Source organism: Eschrichtius robustus, chromosome 10 (genome assembly GCF_028021215.1).
Source record: "Eschrichtius robustus isolate mEscRob2 chromosome 10, mEscRob2.pri, whole genome shotgun sequence".
Lineage (NCBI taxonomy): Eukaryota > Metazoa > Chordata > Mammalia > Artiodactyla > Eschrichtiidae > Eschrichtius > Eschrichtius robustus.
In genome coordinates, this window is record NC_090833.1 from 31957490 (window position 1) to 31982972 (window position 25483).

General features: G+C 38.7%; 1 protein-coding gene across 2 annotated transcripts in view; it reads right to left on the reverse strand.

Annotated features, from left to right (window-relative positions):
* INVS (inversin) overlaps positions 1–25483 on the reverse strand; it is a 146048-nt gene that overhangs the window by 32670 nt on the left and 87895 nt on the right. For both annotated transcript variants that reach the window (XM_068551762.1, XM_068551761.1), the window contains exons 9-12: positions 20545–20700; positions 19538–19767; positions 15596–15702; positions 7236–7448 (exon numbers count right to left, since the gene is read on the reverse strand). In XM_068551762.1, coding sequence (XP_068407863.1) covers positions 7236–7448; positions 15596–15702; positions 19538–19767; positions 20545–20700 — 706 coding nt within the window. The remainder of the gene's footprint in view (positions 1–7235; positions 7449–15595; positions 15703–19537; positions 19768–20544; positions 20701–25483) is intronic.

The window sequence follows — 25483 nt, forward strand, 5'->3', positions numbered from 1 at the left end:
TTTTAGTCCTGAACCCTTAGACTCAATAACTGTCCTAAAATTTAAGTGTTTTTTCTCCAACTAATTTATTACAGAATGTCAAAGATCTTTGATCTTCATGGTAGGCCATGCTATACACTTGACCTATTTTTGTAAAGTTTAGGAAACAAATACAAGAAAAAGAACCAATGTTATTCTACTTTACATGAAAATTTAAAGAGAAAAAAATCCTGTCCATGACACAGCAAGTAATATTTTAGCAGGAAATTTATTAAGATAGCAGAATCTTAATGGATAAACTAGTCCTACATTTTCCTCCCCCCTTTTTTTTTCTATTATCTTAAGGGAAATCAGCCAGACAACAGCTTTTGATGGGCTACCAATTAGTCTGGTTTGTACTGTCTCTTCTAGAGCAATTTTTGCAGCTCCCCAGAGGCTCACAGTATAAAAATGTAAGAAAGCCAACTGGGGATCAGATCTTTGACAACCTCTGCTTTGGGTCCTATGCACCACAGGGTAAAGAGGGTCTCCAAAGGATGGGCTGGAGGAACGGGGCTGTTTCACCCAGGGAAGAAAAGACCCAAGGCATACATTGCTGGTGCAAATCTCTGAAGGGCTGTTGTGGGTCAGAGATATACCCTGGAGCCCTCCCAAGCCAGATCTAAGACTCAAGAATGGGGACTTCTGCAAATGAGAAGCCTAGATAACCATTGCAAAAAAAAAAGGCCAGTAAGAAACCAAGTGATCAAAAGATTGCTTGATGTGCAGAGAACCAGATCAAAGGCAGTAACTTCAAAGGCTTGAATGCTCCATGGCTTCAGCATCTCAGCACTGAAGGCGTCTGTCTGCACGATACGGCACAGACCTGCCTCTGGGCCTGGAAAGTTTAAGTCCTGGAAGTTGATGGATTTTTTCCCTACCCCACTATGTGGCTTCCACAGAGAGTTTTAGTTGTCAATTTTTAACAAGAAGAAATTAATTCTGTCAGACACTGCAGAAATAAAGCAGGCTCATTCTCATTCATGAGTATTCAAGTTGCCATTGCCATGAATATAGGACTAAGAGAGGTTTGAGAGATGTGATTAAAATGGTTTCCACAGAAAAGGGAGGTTAAGTTAGTGTGTCCTGCTGTTGTACCGCTTTAACCCAGCTTTGCCCTAGTGCCATTCTTGTTCATCGTCCTGGTGTAGGCTTGGGGCCAACTAGTTTTCTTAACTTTCTCAAGGATTTAGGAGGATACTGGTATGCTCTGCTATGTTAGCTTGGAGAATAATAAGAAGATTTTTATTGAACTATGTTGCAGAACTGATTCTGGTGGCTTGGTACCACTCTCTTAACAATCACTGGAAATGACACGGCACAACTGAAAAAGCATTGAGTTAGGACAAAAGCTGACTTGGGGGCCTGGTGACTTTTGCTACCAACAATTATATGTTGCATATAAGTCAGGAAAAAGAAGCAAGGTTGTTCCATGCTGACCTATCAGATGGTGCTGGCATCTGGAGAGAGCCTCTAGCATAAGCATGGCTGGAGGGCTGATTCCCCTGAACCAAGCAATGGTAGGAGCCCTGGCTTTGGGTAAGACTGAGATTCATGTGCCAACTCTCTCCCTTACTAGCTGTGTGATTTCAGGCAAGTTAACCTCTCTGTGTTATTTTCCCCTGCATGAAATGGGTTTAAGGATAGCTGCCCTGTCTACTTCATTGGGTTTTGTACAAATTTAATGTACAAGAATTCTGTAAGCTATAAAGTACTATATTAATATAAGTAATCATTATTACTTTTATTAACAGGTAAAGCTGTTAAGCTGCAACTGCATCTGGTTAGAAGTGAAGAAACCTGGGTGTGGCATGAGTGCCTTGCCATCTAAGAGCTACAGGGCTGGGCCTGTTGATATTTTCAGAAAATGCTCATTGTTGAAACCACACAAATCCTTTTTCTGTAGAAGCCATTTAAACCACATCTCTCAAGCCTCTCTTAGGTCTTGTATTCATGGCAAATAGCAACTTGAATGCTCATGGAGTGGGAAAGAGGCTGCTTATTGCTACAATGTCTGATAGAATTAATTTCTTGGCAAAACTGGGCAAATACAACTCTCTGGAGAAGCCACATAGTGGGGTCTAATGTTCAAGTATATGCAGTGATAAACCTTATTGCTCTTAGGTTTCTTTTTAAAATCATAAACCTGTCAAATGGTAATTTGCTCATGATAAATATGGAGGGAGCTGGAAAACCAAATGCACAAATACAAGCGCCAGTGTGTGTTATGAGGATAAATGGTACATAAATGTGTTTGCTGCCTCAGTAAGGCAAACAAGTTACAGTGATTGGTCCACTTACAGAGACTGAAGGAGACCTCAGAGAGGACCTGGTCCAACCCTTCCATTTGACAGAGGGGGAAACTAAGGCCCAGAATGATGAACGACTTAGGTAAAGTCTTAGACCCACTGTAGGAGCAGTTACTGAACACATATTATTAAATGCTTGCTATATATCAAGGGCTCTAAGGCACTAGAAGTATGGAGGTACATAATATAATCCCTGCCCTCCAGGAATTGACAATCTAGTGGGGAATCAGACCCATACTTCCTGCAGATAGTGAGTTCTAGATGTGATGCATGCTGAAATAGAGATATCTACCCAGAGCTAAGGGACGATGTGGGAGACTAATTAAACTAGAAGAGAAAAAAAGGCTACATAGAAATAATGTCAAAATGAGAAAGGAGGGATGTGAGGAAAGGTTATTTCAGGCAGATGGGAGGGCACAGCTCTCATAGAATCTTCGACTCTGAAGAGACCTGAGAGACCAGCTCTTCATATACTTTTTAAAATTCCTTATATATTATCCTAGAAGCCTAGATAACCAGTTTCTGCTGGAACATTTCCAGTGAGAGGAAACTGATTACCTCACCAGACAGAAAAGGTTTAGCTCTAACCTTTTCAGGTGGTATTGCATTGTATGTGGGGGTCTGTCAGATTCTATCTCTTCATTGTCGCTGAAAAACAGGCTTAGTAATATTTGGTCTTTGACTTCCTCTCGAGGGAATGAGAAAATGTCACGCATTTTAGGACCTTTGACTTACAGACTGTTAGAGCTGGGAGGAACCTCAGATATCATTTAGTGCGATTTAAAAAAAAATTCTTTCTATGATTCACGAACCCTCTTACAGAATGTAATAAAAATCCAAAGATCCTCTCCCCCCCACCAAATGCACATATGCTCATGACACACAAAATACTGCCTACAGTTTCAGGGCACTCATGGAGCCCCAAAGCTTGTCCTGGACTAAGAAATCTTTTCATTTGACTGACGAGAAGCTGAGGCTCAGGGAAGTGGGAAGGTATGGAGTAGAACCATGGAAGTGGTTCCCCATGGATCAGACCACTGGATGAGCAGAAGACTCAGACCTATGGGTCAACCCTGAAGAAAGGCACTGACAAACTGAGCACGTCTGGGGAGCTGGCTGCAAGCGGATCTGCTACAAAGTGAGAAGGGGAGCTGGGGTATGAGTGCGAGTATCATGAGCACCTTCTTTAATTATCTGGAAGTTGGTTTATAGAAGAGGATTTACACTTTTTCTCTTTCGCTTCAAGGGGCAGCTCAAGATCAAAAGGGAGAAAAGAACTTCTGCCAGACAGAACTGCCCACTAATGAAATGTGCTGCTTGAGAGGCACATACCTTGTCACTTGACTTTTTGAGGGCACAGCACAATTTCCCATGCGAGGGACTTTGGCATTACAAGAGTTTGAAGTGGGTGACCCAAACTGGACTTGATTATGTAACTCTAAGAGTCATACTCAGTCTCATACACTAGCCAGAAGGAAGCTCAGGTCTCCCGAGAGCGTGGTGGTAAGTGAGGAAGTGGCGAAAGTTCAGGATGGCTGAGGCCTCAAGTGTGAGGGGTGGCAGGGTGGGACTAATGGAGAGAAATGAGACTTGGAGATATAAGCGGAAGTCAAATGTTGAAGGGTCTGATGTAGTATCACGGATGGTATTCAAGAATGATGGCCTCCATAGAGCAGTGGGACAGAAGAACCAAAGCAAAGGACATTTCAGAAAGAGGAATTAGCAGAATCAGCGGCAGCAGCACTAGCAGGGAAATCAGGAGGCCAGGGGAGACAGGTTGTGGTGATGAGTTGTAGGTTTCACACAGTGAGCCTGAAGTGACAGTGACAACAGGACATGCAAATGGAAATGTCCAATGATCTGACATACTGGCAAGTAACAAGTGGAAATGCCCGGTAGGCAACGGATGATTTGGGATTAGAGTTCCAGGAGCTCAAGATGTGAGAGAGATGAAAGGGTTATCTACAGAGATGAAGTAATTTAAGTTTTCAGAGTAGATATGTTTTCAGTGAAAAAAGTACAGCATGAATAGAAGTCTAAGGAGTTAGCCTGCAGGGCTGACCTCAGTGTGGAAATGGTATAATTAAGAAGATGTGAGAAGGGAGAGTTCAGGGACTTAGAGGAGATCTGAGATTAGAGAGTGAAATAAAAACCCGGGAAAAAGGAAGCTTCAAGGAATAAGAGTGATCAACATAAACACAGTCTTATTTTCATGTGCCTTCAACTCTGTGCTTTGGCAGGTAAACTACAGTAACGTGCATTCTGGCAACCTCATAGGAGGTGCAGTATGGGTTGTAAAGTGCTTTTAAATGGATTATAGGTATTTCCTAAATAGTATTTTCTAAAAAAAAATGACTTAGAAAATATGACTAAAACTTCTCTCTCTCCCAATTTCTCTACCAGTAAAACAGTAATCCCGTTAAGTTTAATCAGTTTCTTCGACATCCTTACTTTAAGGAAGGTGATTTCTGCCATCGTAACGTGAGAAATAGGGAAAGGTACGTTGAGGCAACATGATGTGCCTGGGCCAATGAGGCAGCAGCAGCAAAGACTGAATTTAACATTCTGATTTCTGTTTCTTAAAACCAAATCTAAAACCAAAATTAAACACTGACTCAGATTTTCAGAAATAACTTTTGAGAAATAAAATTAATACAACTTAAATCAGTTACTTCTCCATTTAAATATTTCTCTTGGAGATCTATGCTACAATGTCTGTAGGAGGTGATGGTTAGGAAGTGTAAGAAACTTGTTCACTCCCAATAATGAGGACCAATAAAGGAAAGACTGTGACTGAGAAAAAGTACAGGAAATTTTCAGTTTCGGTAATTTCAATGATTATCACAGTAAGTACAGCTACCATTTAAAAGTGTTTTTAAAAATCAATTTCAGAAACTAAGAATTAAGAACGAAGAGGGCCTATCTTTCACAACACTGAAACTAATCAGGATAACAACTAAAAGGGTAGAAGGTGGGGGTTAGACTAGAAAGATGTCTCCTAAATCTCCTTGTCGGTTCAAACCCTCTGGGCTTGGAGTTACAAAAGTCCATGTTAGGGAAAACATACTGCAAACCACTACTCTTTTTAAGCATGGCATTATGTGAAACCCCTTCCTCCAGTATAGCTCTCCTGATAAATGTATTTTCAGTTCCCAGCGTACACTGACTTGGAACTCTTGGCCCCAGGCATACAGCCTCTGGGCACTATCACTGGCAAAGGAGAGGAAGAAGAGGCTGAGGTCACTAACAATGAAGACAGGGGTTTCCACTGAGCTGGAGGGTGCCTAAAATCAGCTAGTCTAATTTGTCATGTTTTACAGATAGAGAAACTGAGGCCCAGAGAGAGAAATGCTGTGTTCAGTTCATCTTAAGTAAATATTAGATGCTGGATTTGAACCCAGGTCTCCTTTTCACTCAACCACAATCCTTCTATTCCACTGGAAAGGGAGTTCGGTGGGGAGGAGAACTCTGGGGCCCCTCTCTCCAGTAACAAAATAGAATGTGTTTGGATCAATACACTCTCTTTTGGGAACATACAAAGTCAGCCATGGTAGCTTTGTAGAGTCCCACCTCATATTCAGGTAGATATGACTTCAAAGTCGGAAAGTGGATTCTCACATATTAAACTTGAGTTTATAGAAACATCGGTAGTCGGAAATACAATATTCCTTCCCTTGCAGAGAATGTTTACTTGCAACTCAGGATAATTTGTCACATGTATTGCCCACTTACAGTTGTCACTCACATGCAGAGAACTTTTATGAGAAGGCTGAAGAAGAGGCACGTAGAGGCTTTAGGTTAATACTGGATTCTTTGGTACAAGTGAAAAAAGCCTTGTTATGAGAAGAGTGCAAAATAATACTTCCCAAGATATCAACTATTTCAGTAGCTTCAGAGTCGCAGAAAATGATGTGTTTCTGTCAATCTTGTCTTGAAGATTGACAAGATGGTTAGCATTCCAGCTCATAGTGGTATTCAACTTCTTATTAACATAGTTTATCTTGCCTTTTATTATTATTTTTAACTGTTATTTATTACACTTATGCTTCCTCCTTGTGGGCAAGATATGGTAGGATTCAAGAATTGGAAGGATTCAAGATTTGGCAACATTCAGGAAGTTATCCCTCAAGAATCTGCCTGTCATCTGTATCTTTCTCATCAGAGGTTTCGGTATTACACCTGCTAACGCAATACTCTCTTGCTATTTAAAATACCCAAAACAAGTATCAAAGAAAAGGAAAACCAAGGCATAATCTAGAATCAATTACTTATGGTAAAATAATCACAATGTATAATAGGCAAAAATGACTATTTTGCATATTATATATCATTATCCAAAAAAGTATGAGGTCCTCGAAGCAAGTACTATTTTTTCCTTAGGCTCAAGCCAAGAGTTTTGTATGTGTAGTAAGAATTCAATCAATATTTCTTGAATAAATTACATTACTTAGTACAGATTTGTTAAGGAATAGGTGGGGGAAAGCGAGTTATTTATGCAAGTTGGTTGCTTCAATCAAATCAAAACTAGACTTAGTCTAGCGAAAGTAGGCTAGATATTGGCATGAGCTTCTTTTGGAAAGGTAGGAAAGGTGAGAGGACCAGTTATCCCTTCGTACCTTACTGCAACTCCTTGCCATGGGTGGGTGTGACGGTGATTGGTTCCAGAGTTAGAAGGTCAAGGACTAACCTAGAGGAACAGCCACCAAGTAGAGATTAGGCCGTTATCCTTCCTGTTAGCCTCAGTCCTCTGAAGGGCTGGTGAGCAGAAGGGGGACGGTGACATGGGTACAAGGATCACAGGGATTTCAGATTCCCTCCTGATTCTCTCTCCTGGCCACTCCCACCACCGTGACCCATTCCACGCTGACTCTGAGTTGTGAGAACACAGTCCCTAGATCTCATACTTACTTGGCAGCAGCATCTTTTCTCAACTGTTCATGCTTCATGAGGAGATTTTTCCGGTCTCGGAAAGCTTTTCTGACCTTGTACCCTTTGTAGACAGCCTGGATTTTGAAGGCGGCGATGTCCTGTATGGCTGCGATGGACAGGGCGCCGTGCTCCAACATGAACTGGATCACTTCATGGCGCTCACCAAGCAAAGCGTAATCGAGGGGAGTGTACCTGGAGCAGGGAGATTTTTTTTTAAGTGTCAGAATGTAGTTCAGGGCACAGTTAAACTGGCAATATTACGCAGCAGAAGGAAAACTCATTCTAAGATGTGGAAATGTTCCTCAGGCAAAGCTATCTTCTGTACTCCAGGACTGTTCCTTTCTTCTCTGATGCACACAAAACAAGGGTGAAGCTGGGGTCAGGTGCTTTGTGCTGCTGACCATGTCTATTCCTCAGTTTTGCTAACTTGCTCACAAATCAGAACACATGATCACTTTTCTTCGTCCCCATGTTTCAAGTAATTCCTTGCTCCTATCTGGAAAAAGCACTGCAAATAATATTCTGTGAGATTCATAAGTTTGAGCCCATGATTACTGATAGTTAATGCCTATGAAATGAAAAATATACCTCCAAATGGAGAGATTTAGTCTATGATAAAGATGGCCCTTTAAATCACCACAGTAAGGATGGATTATTAAATAGAGTTGGGACAACTGGGCAACCATCTGGAAAAAAAAAGATTCTTACATCACATTTCACTCCAAAATGGATGAAGCAAAGATCTAAATATTAAAAAAAAAAAAAAGAAATCATGAAAGTACTAGAAGAAATTATGGACGATTTTTTAAAATATTGGAGTGAAAAGTTTTTTCCAAAAAAAGATACAAAAATTCAGAAACCTTAAGATTGATAAATCCAACTACATAAAAATAACAAATATTTATAAGGCAAAAACACCAATAACAAAGATAAAAGATAGTTCTTCAAACAGGAAATACTAGTGGCTCCTAACATATAAAAATATGTTCAACCTCACTCATTTAAGAGAAATACAATTTAAGACTAATATGAGTGAGCACTTTAATCTAATGATCAGCTTAGCAAAGATCAGAAAGTTTAATAACACACTCTGCTGGCGAGGGTGGAGGGAGACAGGCTCTCCATACGCTACCTTAATCTTTAGGGAGACACTTTGGCACGATATACAGGAATTATTCATGATCTGCCCTTGACATAGCCATTTCACTTACAGGCATTTATCCTACAGATCTGCTCTCCTGTGTGAAATGCTGTATGTACGAGGATATTCATAGAAGCACAGAAACAACCTCAATTCCATCAACAGAGGACTGGCTAAATAAAGTACAGGCCATCCATGTAATAAAGTTATCTGCATAATGCAGCCTTTATTGTGGTATATGCATATATAAGGAACAATTTCCAGGATGACTTGTTCAATGAAGGGAAAGAGAAAAAAATAAGAAACAGAGCAGTATTATGGTGTGCTCCACTGATATAAAAAGAACACATCCCTGTGTGCTTATCTATGTAAAATATATCTCTAGAAGTTTCCCAAGAAACTGGTGACAGTGATGTCTCTGGGGAGGAAGCTAGTTGTCTCAGAGACGGGGGTAAGTGGGACACTTAGTTTTACTAAATGCCCTTAAATTTTGTACAGTGTGCATACCTTTTTGATAAATATATTATTTAGAAAAGATGGGTATTAGTGTCATATAGTTACGTATTTGAATCTCAACTGACTACTTTCTAGATGTGTGATTTTAGGCAGATTCCTTTAAAAAATATATCTTCTCTTGGGACTTCTCTGGTGGCGCAGTGGTTAAGAATCTGCCTGTCAACACAGGGGACATGGATTCGAGCCCTGGTCCAGGAAGATCCCACATGCTGCGGAGCAACTAAGCCCATGTGCCACAACTACTGAGCCTGCGCTCTAGAGCCCGCGAGCCACAACTACTGAGCCCGCGTGCCACAACTACTGAAGCCCGCGCACCTATAGCCTGTGCTTCGCAACAAGAGAAGCCACTGCAATGAGAAGCCCGCTTACTGCAACAAAGAGTAGCCCCGGTCGCTGCAACTAGAGAAAGCCCACGTGCAGCAATGAAGACCCAATGCAGCAAAAAAAGAAAAAAAAAAAAATATCTTCTCTACTTTTGGAAATATAAAACAAACTGGATAAATAGAAGAAAGTAAGTCATCTATACTCCCACACTCAGAATTAACCACTGTTAATATCTTTGCAAGTATGCTTTCCGTTTTTAAAGAAAAATGATTACTTTGTAAAAATGACACATAGTTTAAGAATTCAAACAATGCAGAAAGTACAAAAATTTGAAGTAAACACCCCAAATTCTACCATCCAACAATGGTAATGATGGTTGTCACTTCCTAACCAACTTACTTGGTGTTTCTAAGCCACGCTTTTCCTAATCACAGACTTGGCATGAAGAGAGAATGAAATAACCAATGTGAGGAAGACAGCAGTGTGCCTGGCAAGAAGGAAGCAGTTCATAAAAGTCAGCTGTGATTGTTGATATTATAGGACATACACTGCAGCACAGTTGGTGATAGCACAGTCACTTATCACTAATATTATTTGCATAGGACTGAAACTAGTACTTATGACTACTGAAAAACCACCCGATCGGATCCCTCTGGGTGACTGTTGCTGAGTTAGTGGGTCAGAGGTGTTGGGAGGAAATAATCAGTTGATTGGTGAGGTGGAAAAATGATGATTATATGGATGCATGATTAGACACAGAAAATCATCCAATTATTATAGAAAAGAAACTTGCTCTTCAAAACTCACCTAACAGTCACAGTAAGATATAAAAGGAAGAGGTATTCAGTAAAAGCAAAGGGTGATTTGATCACTTTAGTAAGGAAACTATAAATTCAGAAGGAAGTCCTAAATGCTAAAATTAAGGAACCTCCATTTTAGGACAGCTTGATCTGCCACTACTGTTCAGAAACCAGAAGGCCATAAAGTAGAGGTGCCTATATAAACTTTAAAACATTATTTATACGTAAATAGCATTTTGTAAATTCAGAAGAACTTTTACAAATTTCATTATATAGTCTATCAATAAAATGCCTTTCAGGGGCTTCCCTGGTGGCGCGGTGGATAAGAATCGACCTGCCGATGCAGAGGACACAGGTTCGATCCCTGGTCTGGGAAGATCCCACATGCCGTGGAGCAACTAAGCCTGTGCACCACAACTAGTGAGCCTGTGCGCCACAACTACTGAAGCCCGCGTGCCTAGAGCCCGTGCTCCGCAACAAGACAAGCCACCACAATGAGAAGCCCGCTCACCGTAATGAAGAGTAGCCCCCGCTCGCTGCAACTAGAGAAAGCCCGTGTGCGGCAACAAAGACCCAACACAGCCAAAAAAAAAAAAAAAAAAAAAAAAAAATGCCTTTCATGACTGTACTTCCCCCAATAGAAAAAAATCATCAGAGTCATAGAACCACACAAGAGTAGAGCTGAATTGAATTTCAGAGGTTTAGTTTAACACCTTCATTTCATAAATGAATAAACAGATTCAGAAAGATTAAGCAACTTACTGAAGGTTAAGTTACTAGTTACCTGCAAAATCTAGATGACTAAAATCACGTGACTCCCTGTTCAGTAATCCTTCCATAATTCATCTATCAATTATTGAATATATATGTCTCCTATAGAATGAAACTGCTTCTAAATCAACATGCAAGTAACATATGTATTTTTAGTAAGCTTGATCATTTTTTCTATAATTACTAATATATAGTGTCTTTCACATAGTATACAAACAGTATTATCAAAATACGGCTTATGAAAATGAGGCCCAAATTATGCATTTACTTACAAATATGACAAAAAGAAATGACATGGGCATAATATACCCTAAAGAATGCTGAACTGGAAGTCAGCAGACCTGTGTGACCCTGGGCATTCTCTTCACTTCTCTGAGCTTCTATTTCCTCATCTGTAAAAGGTGAAAGGAAGGGGAGAAGAAGAACTAGATCTCTCAGGCTGCTTGTGGATGGAAAGTTGCATTTCAAATATGTTAAATATTTTTATTACAAAAAAATTATATTTTTATTATGAGGAAATTCAAGCACAAACAAAAGAGAATAGCATAATAATGCTTTATAGTCTCATTACCCAAATTCAATAATTAGCAAAACTTTTGCCGTATTTGCTTCATCTATCCCCTTCCTTTTTATTTTTGCTCAAGTATTTTAAAGCAAATTCCAGGGAAATTCCCTGGCGGACATGGTGCTTTCACTGCCAGATCCTGCAAGCCGAGCAGCGTGGCAAATAAATAAATAAATAAATAAGCAAACAAACAAATAAATAAAGCAAATCCCAGAGCTCCTATCATTTAATCTCTCTGCATTTTAGATTCATCTATAAACAATGTGAACATAACCACAATGTCATTGTATTAACAAAATTAACAGGAATTCCTTAGTAAGATCTAATGCCCACTCTAAATACATGTTCTCCTGATTTTCTCAAAAATGTCTTTTTTTTTTTTTTAACAATTGGTTTATTCAAATTACAATTCTCAGTCAATTTTTGATTCAGGGAGACACAATCCAAATATCTAGCAAGGTTTAAGACTGACATCTATACCTAGTGTTTAAGCAACTGACCATATTGTGATTATTACGATTGAATTTTTCTTCATCCCAGACTCAATTTAGAAGCATTCTAGTGCTGTGAATACTCCCGTCTATGTCAGAGTATGGCTGTCAGATAGTTACTGACTGAAAATCAGCAGTAGTTGGCAAAAATTATGTCTATACAGTGCACATCAAGTGGTTTGTGTCAATGCATGTGAAGTAAAAATTAGCACTACATTGATGGTAACCAGTCAAGAAACAATGTAGATAAAGACAAGAGACAAGATTCAACTGGACTTGCCATGTGGGAATGGTCTGTTGGAATGAGTAGAATGCCTAAACTGGAATGTCAATAAACATAAAAGGCAGTGCCAAGTCCCGACATTTGTACATCAAGGTGCATGGCTGATGAAACATTAAAGGAGACTGGGATATTGCCACTGTCTCTTTTTATCTGTAGACTGGCAAGTACACTTAGGAGGATCTTTCCTTTGGTCTTTTGGCCTGTAATTAACATGTTTACTCCAGCAGGCAGTAAGCACCTTAATTCACATGTTTACTTAGGTCTGAAATTCAAGGGTTAGCATATAAATGGAAATTGAATTACAAAATATTACTTTTTTTTATTGTTTCCTAAAAAATAGCAGTCAGGCAGTAAACACTGTTATAGAATACATGCTTATCTTTCCCTTTTGTTTTTTCAGGATTTCAAAGGGAGAAACCTTCAGCACCCTCACATATCTGTTTTAATGTCAAAACCTCAGCCTTGAGGATTTCACTTGGCTTTCCAGTTTCCTTAAATGTCCAAATGCCTAAATCTTCAAGTCTTTTTTTGTTTTGCAATTGTCATTTGACTATAATAAGAGACAGTGAGTTCTTTATATAATTGTTACCAAGTCCAAGCTTGCTCTGCTTGCCGCACGGCAGGCCAATGAATCGGAGACAAGGTGTTGAGGCAAGGAATACTTTACTTGGAAAGCCGGCAGACCGAGAAGATGGCAGACTAGTGTCTCTGCAAAACCATCTTATCTGGGTCTGGATGCCAGTTTCTTTTACAGAATCAGAGAGGAAGAGGCAGTGAGGAAGTAAAATAAAAGGGCAACCAGTCTTGCAAAACATCTCCTGGAATGGCCAGCCTCGGTGAGGGCATGTGTTGGTTTCTTTTTTCTTGCAGCCATTCATAGGTGGGCAGCGTTCCCTGAGGCAGGCCATTATGTATGATTATAGTAACAAAAGGAACGAAAAGCAAAGGTTAAAGTCAAAGAAACAGATCCAATGTGGAGTCCGACTTAGCTCTTCCCTGTTACATATCACTCCCAAAGTAAGGCATACTAATCTGCTTTATCTAAGTCTGCACATGGTCTAAGAATTCCACATAAGTTTCTAAGGCTGGTATGAAGCAGGGTGATGTTACTAGGAGCCTGAAAACACCGATCTGACAACTCAACAGTTATTTACTGAGCATCTACTTCATGAAAGGCACTGTGAGCAATACAGAGATGACCATGATCTTCAGTAGTTCTCCATTAATAGGGAAGACAGATTACATAAAATCATAATATAATGTGAAATGTGCCAAATGCTGTAAAGATTCAGAGTGTAGGGAGAACACAGTTTGGGACACATGAATGTGGGACAGAACAATCTTCTTAGACGAGACTGCATTTGAACAGGGGAATGACATGATTAACAATTATATTAGCGATATGATTTAGAAAGGCTACTTTGGAAGGTGACGAATTGAAGGAGGGAAAGATCAAAAGAAGGAAAACAAGTAAGGCACTGCGATAATCCCAGAAAGAGTCAAAGAGGGCAAGATCTAGACAATGGTGCTGGTAATGAAGTGGAGAGGACAGTGTGAACCAAGGAGGGGTGCTGAGTCTGAAATAGAGATTGAGAACTCACCAGCACCCAAGTGAGTGTGGAAGCCTCGGTGGTTGGTCAGGTCGCCAAAGGAGATAGGCTGAGAGAAGAGATCCCGTCCTTGAAGACTGTTTATATTTAAAAAATAAAAAATGGAACAGAAGCCAAAGAAATGGAGAAGGCGCATGATTAGAAGAGAATTGGGGGACTTCCCTGGTCGTGCAGTGGTTAAGAATCCACCTGCCAATGCAGGGGACACAGGTTCAAGCCCTGGTCCGGGAAGATCCCACATGCTGTGGAGCAACTAAGCCCGTGTGCCACAAGTACTAAGCCTGCGCTCTAGAGCCCACGAGCCACAACTACTGAGCCCGTGTGCCACAACTACTGAAGCCCCTGTGCTCTGGGGCCCACGTGCCGCAACTACTGAAGCCCGCGCGCCTAGAGCCTGTGCTCTGCAACAAGAGAAGCCACCGCAATGAGAAGCCCGCACACCGCAACGAAGAGTAGCCCCCACTTGCCACAACTAGAGAAAAGCCCACGCACAGCAACGAAGACCCAAAGCAGCCAAAAAAAAAAATAATAATAATAAAAGAAGAGAACTGGAGAAATTCCTGGGCGTTCCAGTGATTAGGACTCTGTGCTTCTCCTGCAGGGTTTGATCCCTGGTCGGGGATCCCGCAAACTGTGAGGCACGGCCAAAATAAATAAATAAATAAAATAAAAGAAGAAAATATACTGTCACAGAAGCTTAGAGAAGATATAGGCTCAATAAGGTAAAGAAGAGGAGGCAACAGAAAGGAGATAAAGAAAGGCCAGTGAGGGTGGGCAGAGAAGACATCATGAAGACATCATGTGATTTATCAACTAGGAATTTGTCAGTGACCATTCAGACACAGATTTCAGTCTAAATGTGATGATGAAGAAATGGAGGCAGTGAAGACAGTGTGAGAGAAGGCAAAGAAGACAAACTTCAGAAGAAAGAGAACTGGAAAATAACAGATGGAGGTATAACTAATGGGGAAAGGTTCTGAAAGAAGTGGGAAAGATGAAGGCCCCATGTTTCCTCCGAGACAGCACAGGCCTAGAGAAAGCCTCTTTCCTACAGAGTTTCCCATCTCCTGATAGAAAGAGCTGGTGGTGACCAAGAGTGCGGGGATGGTGTCACTGCAGGGCCATTTTAGTGACAGCACCCATGAACAATGAAAACTAAAGCACAGACCTGGGCTGGGGGCACTCAGGTATGGAAATCTGATTACCATCTTATTCGTTACCTACAAATTACTAGAATCTTCCTAGATCCAAGACCATCAAGAATCTCTCTTGCTTAGACTTCACACTATGTCTAGTCCCTTTTATTGGGCTTGGGTTCTTGGACAACAACTCCAGCCTAAATCTGTGGATCTCATATTATTCAAGAAATCTGTATTTAAATTAAAATCCCAAACTTTCATCTCAGTTTCTCCTTATTTTTTCATGCTGCATGGTGGCACCTCTGTCCACTAACTGATAATATCCTCTTCATCAAGAGAAACTTCTTGAATATATAACACATTCCACTGGCCTAACCGAATTCCTAGTCCTGGTCAGTCAGGACTCCCCTGACTTGATGCTACTAGCCAAAAGCCAGAAGCCCTAATTTCTTCATCTGGAAAATGTGAGCTTGCCCTAGGTAATATCTAAAGTTCTGAATAGCTTTAAAATCCCATGATTCTAAATCAACACTGCATGGAACTTTTGTTCTTTTCTTCTGGTTCAGGATTTCTTAGTGTAGTGTTTCCTTATGAATATACTTATTATTTCTGAATCAATATCTAAACTTGAGATTTTTTAAAATATGGCAGAAAGGATGTGAGATGAACAACAATATATTCCTTTTATCAATGGCTTACCTCTCTTCATTGTTTTCCATCTGATTAGGGAAAGCAGCAAAGTCTAGTAGTAATTTAATGGCATCAAGGTATCCATTGTTACAGGACCAGTGCAAAGCTGTCCTTCCCTACAAGCATAAAGAAAAATCAAGTACATCTGGTGTCGGTATTTTTGGACACATAGTTATTTATGCTGACTCTAATATATAAACACTTCTCTCAAATTGCTTAATTACAAAAAGAGAAAATATTAAGTATACAGTGAAGAAAATGGACTGTATCTTAACGAAATGATCAAAATTAATACTATGTTAAGAGGCATCACATGTCTCCAGAAGTGATACCCTGAGAAGAATTCAATATCACTTATGCAATATTCCAACCCAAAATGTAAAACTTGACTCTAATTATGATGAATCATTGGGCAAACTCAAATTGAGTGAAATTCTATAAAATAAGTGGCCTGTATTCTTAAAACATTTCAATGTCATGAAAGATAAAAAGGGCTTGAAGCATTGTTAGAAATAAAAAGGAATACTTCATAGTGTTAAAGGAGTCAAAGAGGAAGGTATCACAATCCTAAATCTATATGCACGTAACAGCACAGCTTCTAAATATACAGGATTAAAATTGACAAAATTGAAAGGGGAGATAGTCATATCCATAATCACAGTGGGAGATTTTAACCCATCTTTACAATAGTTGATAGAACAAATAGATAAAAAAGCAGTAAAGATATAGAAGGCATGAACAATACAATGTAAAATTTGAACTAAGTGATATGTATATAAAACATTGCATCGAACAATGACAAAATTAGTACCCTTTTCAAGTGTACATAGAACATTTATCAAAATCAACGATGTGTGGGGACATAAAGAAAGCCTCAAAAGCTTTTGAAAGATTAAAATAGTTTAGAGTATGTTATTTAACTACAGTAAAATTTAAGCTACAAATCAGTGTGGTAGGTAGAATAAGGAACTCCCTTGCAAAGATGTCTACATCCTAATCTCTGGAATCTGTAACTATGTCATATTAAATGGAAAGGGGGAATTAAGGTTGTAGATGGAATTAAGGTTACTAATCAGCTCACTCTGAGTTGTGGAGATTATCCTGGATTATCCAGGTGGGCCCAATATAACCACAAGGGTCCTTATAAGTAAGTGACAGAGAGAGGCAGAAGGTGAATGTCAGAGTGATGTAGCGTGAGCGAGACTCAGCCAGTCACTGCTAGCTGTGAGGAATGCAGCCATAAGCCACAGAATGTGGGCAGCATCTAGAAGTTGGAAAAGTCAAGGAAGCAGATTCTCCCCTAGACCCTCCAAAGAGAATGAAGTCCTGCCAACACCTTGGTTTTTAGGACATTTTGGACTTCTGACTTCCAGAACAGTAAGATAATAAATTTGTGTTGTTCTAAGACACTAAAAGTTTCTGGTAATTTGTTATAGCAGCAATAGGAAACCAATATAATCAATAACAAAAAGATAATGAGAAAATGCCCAACTGCCTGGAAATTAAACAATACACTTCTAAATAATCTATGGGTCAAATAATAAATCAAAATGGAAATCAGAGAGTGTTTGAGTTGAATGATAGTGATCGTACAATTTATCCAAATTTGTAAGATGCAGCTAAAGCATGCTTAGAATAAGAAACATGCTTAAATACATATATTGAAAAAAAATATTGAAAAAAATCAATGATTTAAACTTTCATCAAAAGAATCTTTTAAAAAATATTAAATCAAATCTGATGGAAGTAGATGGCAGGAAATAATAAAGATAAGAGTAAATACCAATGAAATAGTGAAAAACATAAAATATAGAGAATAAAAAAAGACTGGAGTCCTTTGAAGAGATGAATAAGTAAGACTGAAATTTTTTAAAGAAAGGAAAAGAGAAAACATGTATTACCAATGTATGGAATGAATAAGAGGAAATCATTACAGGTCTTACAGACATAAAATAGAAAAGAGAATGTTATGATGAACTCTATGTGAATACATTTGACATTTTTAATAAAATGGATAAATTTCTCAAAAAAATGCAACTTACCAAAGCTGAACGGAAAATGATTAGAAAATCTGAATTGTCTTTTAATTATTAATGAAGCTGAATCAGTTATTAACAACCTTTGCACAAAGAAAACCCCTAGACCAGATGACTTCAGCAGGGAATTCTTCCAAACATTTAAGGAAGAATTTAACACAATCTTACACAAATTCTTTAGGAGAATAAGAAAAGTGGGACTACTCCCTAACTCTTTTTATAAGGTCAATGTAACCTTGCTACCAAAACCTGACAATACAAGAAAGGAAAATTATAGGTCAATCTCTCTCATGAACATAAATGCAAAAATCTTATAATATTAGCAAACAAAAATCCATCAATACATATATTTCAAAAATATATCATAAGTAGGACAATGTAATCAATGTAATGCACCACATTAATAGCAAAGAGTAGAAAAAATAACATAATCATGTTGATAGATGCAGATACAGTATCTGATGAAAATTAAACAGCTAGTTGTGATTTAGAAGAACCCTTAGCAACCAAAAATATAAGAGAACCTATAGCAAACATCATATTCAATGGTGAAATATTTAAAGCTTTCCCCTGAGAAGCCAGAATGACTTAAGGATGTCAGCTATCACCAGTTCTATTCAACATTGCATTGGCGGTCCTAGCTAGTTCAATAAGGCAAGACAAAGAAATGAAAGCCATAAGAATTGGAAAGAAAGAAATAAAAATGTTATTGTTCACAGATAGCATGATTGTTTATTTGGATAGTCCAAAACAATACACATGAAAACTAACAGAAGTGGGAAGTAGCTTACATAAGTAATATAAGTAATATACTACTTATGTATGAACTTGTAAAAAAAATGTAAAAGGTACAACAAAGTATAAAAGATGCACTTCTAATAACATTGGTATAGGGACCATATTTTACACATTTTTCATTATGTTACTTTCACATATAGTAACAATCTTGATAAATACTTATTCAATGAATTAATAGGGAATATATTTTCTGACTTGGAAAACATAATATGCTAGTATTTTTAAAGAGTTAAAGTAAGTAAACTAGCAAAATATGTCAATGTTGGCTAAATTGAGAGAAATCAATACACTGCTACATAGCTGAGGGAAGCATAGATTAACCTGCATGTTTTAATAATTGGTGTGACAGTATATATCAGAGCCTATTCACATTCATATACCATTCATTACTTTGATTCAAAAATCTCACTTACGTGAAATTATTCTAAGAGAATAACACAAAAGGAAAAAGTTAAATGCACAAAGATGATTAATGCAACATGTTCTATAAATAATGAAAAAGTATCCAGCAATAGTAAGTTACTGATTTAATTCTAAAGTCTAGGTTACAGGCATAGCTTGGACCTGACTCCCCCCAATACTACCACCACTGTTGTCACCTTGGGGTAATTATTTAAGCTCCATGAGCTTCAATTTCTTCCTCTGTAAAACGGGGATGATAATAGTAACTTCTTTATAGACTTGCTGTGAGGAGTGAATGAGTTATCCAACAGAAAGCTCTTAGAACTTTGGAATATTAAGCATCCATTGTTATGAAAAAAATTATATACCGATTGAAAAAGTACTGGTGATCATTTTGAGGGAGCAAAACAAAATGTGGTTTGTAAAATCATATGATATACATATTTATATACCTATATACATATGCCATGTATATATATTTTATAAAAGTTATCAAACCATTCCCGTTCTATATGATGACTTTGTTAAATTATATACGGATATATAGGCAAGGACTAGGAGAGAACATGGACAAATACAAATCACTTTTAATTAACAGATTTGTGAGTGATCTCTTCACTTGGTAAATTGTTGTCTTCCTTAACTTTAGTTAACAAAGAAGCAATGCTCCAAACACTCTGGAGCAGACAATATAAAAAAGACCTAGAATTTCTACCTCTTTGTCTTGAATGTTAGGGTCTGCGTTATTTTCCATGAGCACGGCCATGCAGTTGATATATCCCCCATATGCAGCGCACTGCAGTGGGGTTCTTCCTGCATAATCCTGCACATTTGGGTTGATCTTATTTTCTATCAATATCTGGCAGACATCAGCATTTCCTCCCAGCGCTGCCCAGTGTAGAAGAGAATGTCCATCTTGGTCGACTAGATCTACCCTTGCTCCACCTGAAAAAGCAAAAATATAATGAAAATGTCTAATACAGAGAGCATTTATCAAAAAGAAGTTTAAAAAATATAACAACAGTCCTTTAAACGCTTTACTCTTAGCAAAAAGCTTTCATGTATATCATCTACTTCAGATTTTTACAATAAGCCTGTGAGCTGGTCAGGGTAGGACTCCTTCCGCTTTTACATAAGGTGAAACTGAGGATCAGGCAGGTGCAGTGACTTTTCACAAATCGAACAGCTACTAACAGGTGGAGCTAGCAGTGAACCTTGAGTTTCCTGATGCCAGGCTCTTCCCTCCATCCTCCTACCCAGGCAGCTCTCTGCCATGTAAAGCTATATTTCAAAAGGCAAATGCAGGGGCTTCCCTGGTGGTGCAGTGGTTGAGAATCCGCCTGCCAACGCAGGGGACATGGGTTCAAGCCCTGATCTGGGAAGATCCCACATGCCGTGGAGCAACTAAGCCCGTGCGCCACAACTACTGAGCCTGCGCTCTAGAGCCCGCGAGCCACAACTAGTGAAGCCCGTGCACCTAGAGCCTGTGCTCTGCAACAAGAGAAGCCACTGCAATGAGAAGCTCGCACACCACAACAAAGAGTAGCCCCCGCTCGCCACAACTAGAGAAAGCCTGCGCGCAGCAATAAAGACCCAACGCAGCCATAAATAAATAAATAAATAAATAAATAAATAAATAAAATAAATCTATCAAAAAAAAGGTGAATGCAAGAAATCCTACCTTTTGAGAGTGACTTGTTAGGAGCACTCTTAATAACTAACCTTTGATGAGTGTCTGAATCACATCTTTGTGTCCCATCTCACAGGCTCGGAAAAGTGGAGTATGTTTCATGACATCAGTAGCATCTACTTGAGCATTATTTTCCAATAATAACCTCACGGTGCTGACATGGCCAGAAAGGGCAGCAGCATGTAAAGCTAAAAAGGGAGCGAAAGAAAGTGAAGAACTTCCAAATAACAGTTTTACCTTTTTATTATCCTAACTATGTGTCTTCACTTTTGATTTTCTCATCATTTTGGCTAAATGCAATTTAATCTTCAGGATTCTCTATTTTTTAACTTTTATAGATTTCTATCTTCCTTTCTATTCATATGTATGACTCACACTTTTCCCCTTTCCTTCTACCTTTCTCATCTCACTGTTTTCTTCCTTTCCATCCTGTTGGTCTGAAATGGTCTCCTCTTCTCAGTTACTAGTTTATTATCTTTTCCTCTTTCTAAGAGGGTAAGAGAACAAAAAATGACAAAGAGAAATGATTTAAATGATGCAGGCAATTCTGCCCACAAACCCACTCAATTAGTATATGTCCCTGAGGGGTTGTGTGACGGGACCTTCAATCTACTGTTCCTTCAGTTGGTTTCCTGTGCTATTCCTGCAGTTGGTCTGTGTACCCACATGGTACTGAGAGTATGTGTATCTTACTGCACTGAGTGCATTTTTCATACAACATGACTCCAAATGCAAGCCAGCTATTTCCTCAGGGCCCAATTTCAAAAACAGTAATTCATTTCAAGACTGGAGAAAAAAGTGAGATGGAATGTAGTCTCCTCTCTGCTAAGGGGTTTGAAAGAGTAACTTTGACTATGTGTGAGTTTCATGTTACGCTGATCCCTGTCTACATTATACCACTCTAGTGCTTATGTCATCACTCTTTAGATTACTCTTTAAATTCTATTTAATTCATCACTCTCTAAATTCTGAACTTTTCAGGATAACTGTCTAGAGGCCTGGGCCAATTCTTTCTAAGGATTATGGCTCTATACTGCCTAGGATAATGTTTTTTCATAAAGTGTGATCCATGGACCAAACCTGGGATGCCTATGAAATGCAGATTCCTGGGGATTTGTTGAGAAGCTATTGCGGACTGGGTACTAATATAATGCTGGGAATTGAGCAGGGAACAAGACAGCTAAGGTTATATTCTCACAGAGGAAGCAAAACAAAACAAGACAAAAACACCGAATTAATAACATTTAAGTATTAGATGGTGATGGATGGTATAAGTAAAGAAGTAAAAAGTATTTTGATATATAGAGTGACTGGGGGATTACTTTTGATTGGTGGTTAGGGAAAGCCTTGCTAAGGCGCTGACATTTAAGTTGAGAGTAAATCATAAAAAAGAGACAGCAAAGCAGAGATGTCAAGGGAGAGTAGTCTGGGCAAAGAGAACAATGAGTACAGGGATAGGAATGAATCTATGTGTTTAAGGAAGGCAAAGAAGCTGCAGCACAATGAGTGAGAACGAGGTAAGTCAGAAAGGTAGAAAAGGCCGGATCATAAATGGCCATACAGGTCAGAGTGATGGGAGACACTGAAGGGCTTTACGTAGGTGAGTGATATTTGATTTATGCTTTCAACAGATCACTCTAGCTGTTTTGAGAATGCATTATAGTAAATTAGAGTGTAAGCAGGGAGACCAGTTAACACTAGCGCAGTTGACTGGGTGAAAACAGCGGTGGCTTGAACTAGGGTGACAGGAATGGAGATGGAGAGAAGCAGAAAGATTTAGAATATATTTTGGAGGTGGAGTCAACAGGACTTGTTGACAGGGTTTGATGTAGGATCTCTATATGGTCTGGGAATACCCCTAGTAATTCTCATGCATACTTGAGTTTGAAAAGCCTGACCTAAATGGCTGAATGTTAGTTTGGCCTAGACAAGATTCAGATGGGTGTGAGAGACTTCAAAAATCTGAAGTGTGTCATATGGAAGACAACGCAGAGTGGAACATTCAGTTTGACAAATTTTGGCTCAGTATAAGGAAGCGCACCCTAATAGAGTGAGATTAAGATGGAAGTAATGGGTTCTCTATATTGGAGCTGTTCAAACAGAGGCTGAAAGACACTGGGGAGAATGTTATAAGGCAAATTAAGGCATGATGTATCTGTGAGAGTTCTGTGATTTTCACATTTAAGAGCATAAGAATGCTTTTTTTTTTCTCCCAGATGAAATTTTATACAACATCCAACATATAAAATAGTTAAGAGTTGAGTGGTTCTGCCTAAAGTAGGGGTAGAGGGTTACCCACTTAAGCATTTACCCCTCAGCAACATTTCAGGTACCTCTATAGGAATGTGTTGTTCTAAAGAACATGGTTTGGAAACCCCTGGACTAGATTTAATTTAAGGTACTTTTTAATTCTGAAATTCTACAATTATGTAATGTGGCTTCAAGTATGCAACAGATACTCTTCAGACAAATATCAATGTCAAATTTTTAAAAAACAGACAAAATTTCAATTAAGCATAAGATAGAATTAATGATCTTATTAAAGGAAATTCCCCATTTCTGAGTATTTTCATTTATTTTAAAACAATCTCAGACTACTATTGCTGCTTGAAAAAGTACCACAAGTTTACCTAGGAGCTTTAAAAATTATTTTCAATAACTTTCTGTTATGGAAAATTTCAAACATATTCAAAAGTAAAGGCAATAATAGTCCAGTGAACTCAATATTGTCGTCACCCAGATTCAACAATTATGTGTTGGCTAATCTTGTTCCATCTAACTGCTATCCATGCCCCCACTTCTGATTTTTTGAAGAAAATTCTAGAGTCATATGCTTCCGTTTGTGAATATTTTAGTATGTCTGAAAGACAAGGATTCTTTTTTTAAACACAACCACTGTATCAGTCAGAGTATCTCTCAGATACTCTAACAGATAGAATTCAATATGAAGAATTGCTACCTTTGTACTGAAGAACTGAAAAAGCAAAAAGGGAACAGTAAGGTATCACAGCGGCAGTAAATGCAGAAAACGGCTAGCAATTCTAAGACTGAGGAAACAAAAAGAAGAGGACGGAATTATTACAACTTTAAACGCTCAGAAGAGGCACCCAGCAGAGCTGAAGCTCGGACCTCAGAGGAGGGGCTTTGCTTGGCTGTTGCTGGTGTCTCTGAGAAGGGTGCTCTTTGGCCGCTACCGTGAGTGCTGGAAAAACTGCAAAGTGAAATTAACTGTTGCCACTGCAACAAGCTCTCAGTGCTCTGTTGTGTAACACTCACTAGGGAAATGCTAACAGGAACGGGAAACAAAAACGAGAATAGGAAGCAAACAGGAAGATGCACTCCCATGCTCCTCTTCCAGCTTTCCAGTCTCCCTGTACTGCCCCCTGTGGGCTGACTCCCCTGCTGGCAAAGAGGGAATGTGGTTTGCAGAACCCCAGCCCCAGCCATGCAAAGAAAAGATAGGCCCATTTTCATACCTAAAAAATACTAACAAAAGTTTTGTAATATCAAATATCCAGATAGTGTTCACATTTTCCTGAGAGCTTTATAATTTTTTTTGTAATTGATTTATTTGAATCAAGATCCAAATAATACCCATATATTGCTATTGATAAGAACTCATTTTTAATTAAGGGAAAACAACTCTGTAGAGGGATGATGGAAAGGAACTCACTTGCATAGAAGAGAAATGTCAGGAAGGTATCTCTGACATATAATAAAATCTCCTTAGGATAAAGAGCCCAGGGAATGAATGAATTTGAGAGGAATTTATGTCTCAACCCCAACCATGATGCACATCAGAAAGGCAACTTTGGTCGAGAGAATGCAAGTATCCTAGCCCATACTTTATTAAAATACATGAAAAGTTAAACAAAGAGCGATGCTAGTGATAAAGACTGCATATTAATACAAGTCTGACAAAAAAATTAAATATTCAGATCATTTATAAACTCAGTGTCCTATGTGTCTGTACAGTACTCCTTAAGAAGCTTAAGGTCTACTATGAAGCTTTGGTATAGAAATATTCAATACTTTCAAAAGCTAAAGCCTTTATCAAAATTGATATTACCTAAAAACTCTTTTTAAAAAATTAGAAGGTGCGATGGTCTAGGTATAGGGAGGGAGATACGAGGTGTAGCAACTCCATTCCCCTCTGTCCCCCAAGTGCTACATCAATAGTGTCAGTGGTCAAGAAAGATCTTATTCAGGATAACAGGTAGGTGCAAACAGCTCTAGTATGTTTCTACAAATAAGAAAACATAACATTGAGAAGCTCATAGCTGAGGTTTTGTTCTGTTCAGTGTTATTGTGCTGTTGTGTGATTTTTCTTTCTCCTTCTGACTTGCAATTTGGATATACAGGTGTCCCTCGATATCTGTGGGGGATTGATTCCAGGAGCCTCTATAGATACCAAAATCTGAAGATGCTCAAGACCCTTATATAAGATGGTATAGTAAAGTGAATACAAGTCAGGCTTCCATATCCGCAGATGCAAAACCCTCAGTTACGGAGGGCTGACTGCAGTATATAAGGAAGAGACCTCTAAGGTGACAATGAGTGTTAAAATACTTATACTTCTCTTACTAATCAACACATAGTTAGAGGGCTCTCTTATTAGAAAAAGAGATTAAAGGAAGCACCTAATAAGAGCTTTTGAAGCTTTGAAGCTTCTAGAGCCATGGGAGGTTAACTCTGAAATGGGAGATTCAGGATGCAGCAATGCTGTTCAAAACTGAGAAAAGAGCATATTAAATGAGACTGGTGAGAACATTCTTAGATGTGTGCGTTCTCTAAAATGTAATTCTAAATGTTTGAAAATATAGTTAATAATTGCTAGGTATGTATAGTTTTAAAGTGCAGGTTCATTCTTTTTTACACAAAGATATATGTTCAGAAGAGTTCCCGCAATCATGTCTAAGGAGCAACAAGGCTTGTAAATCAAATGCCAAGATTCACTTGGTAGAAACACAG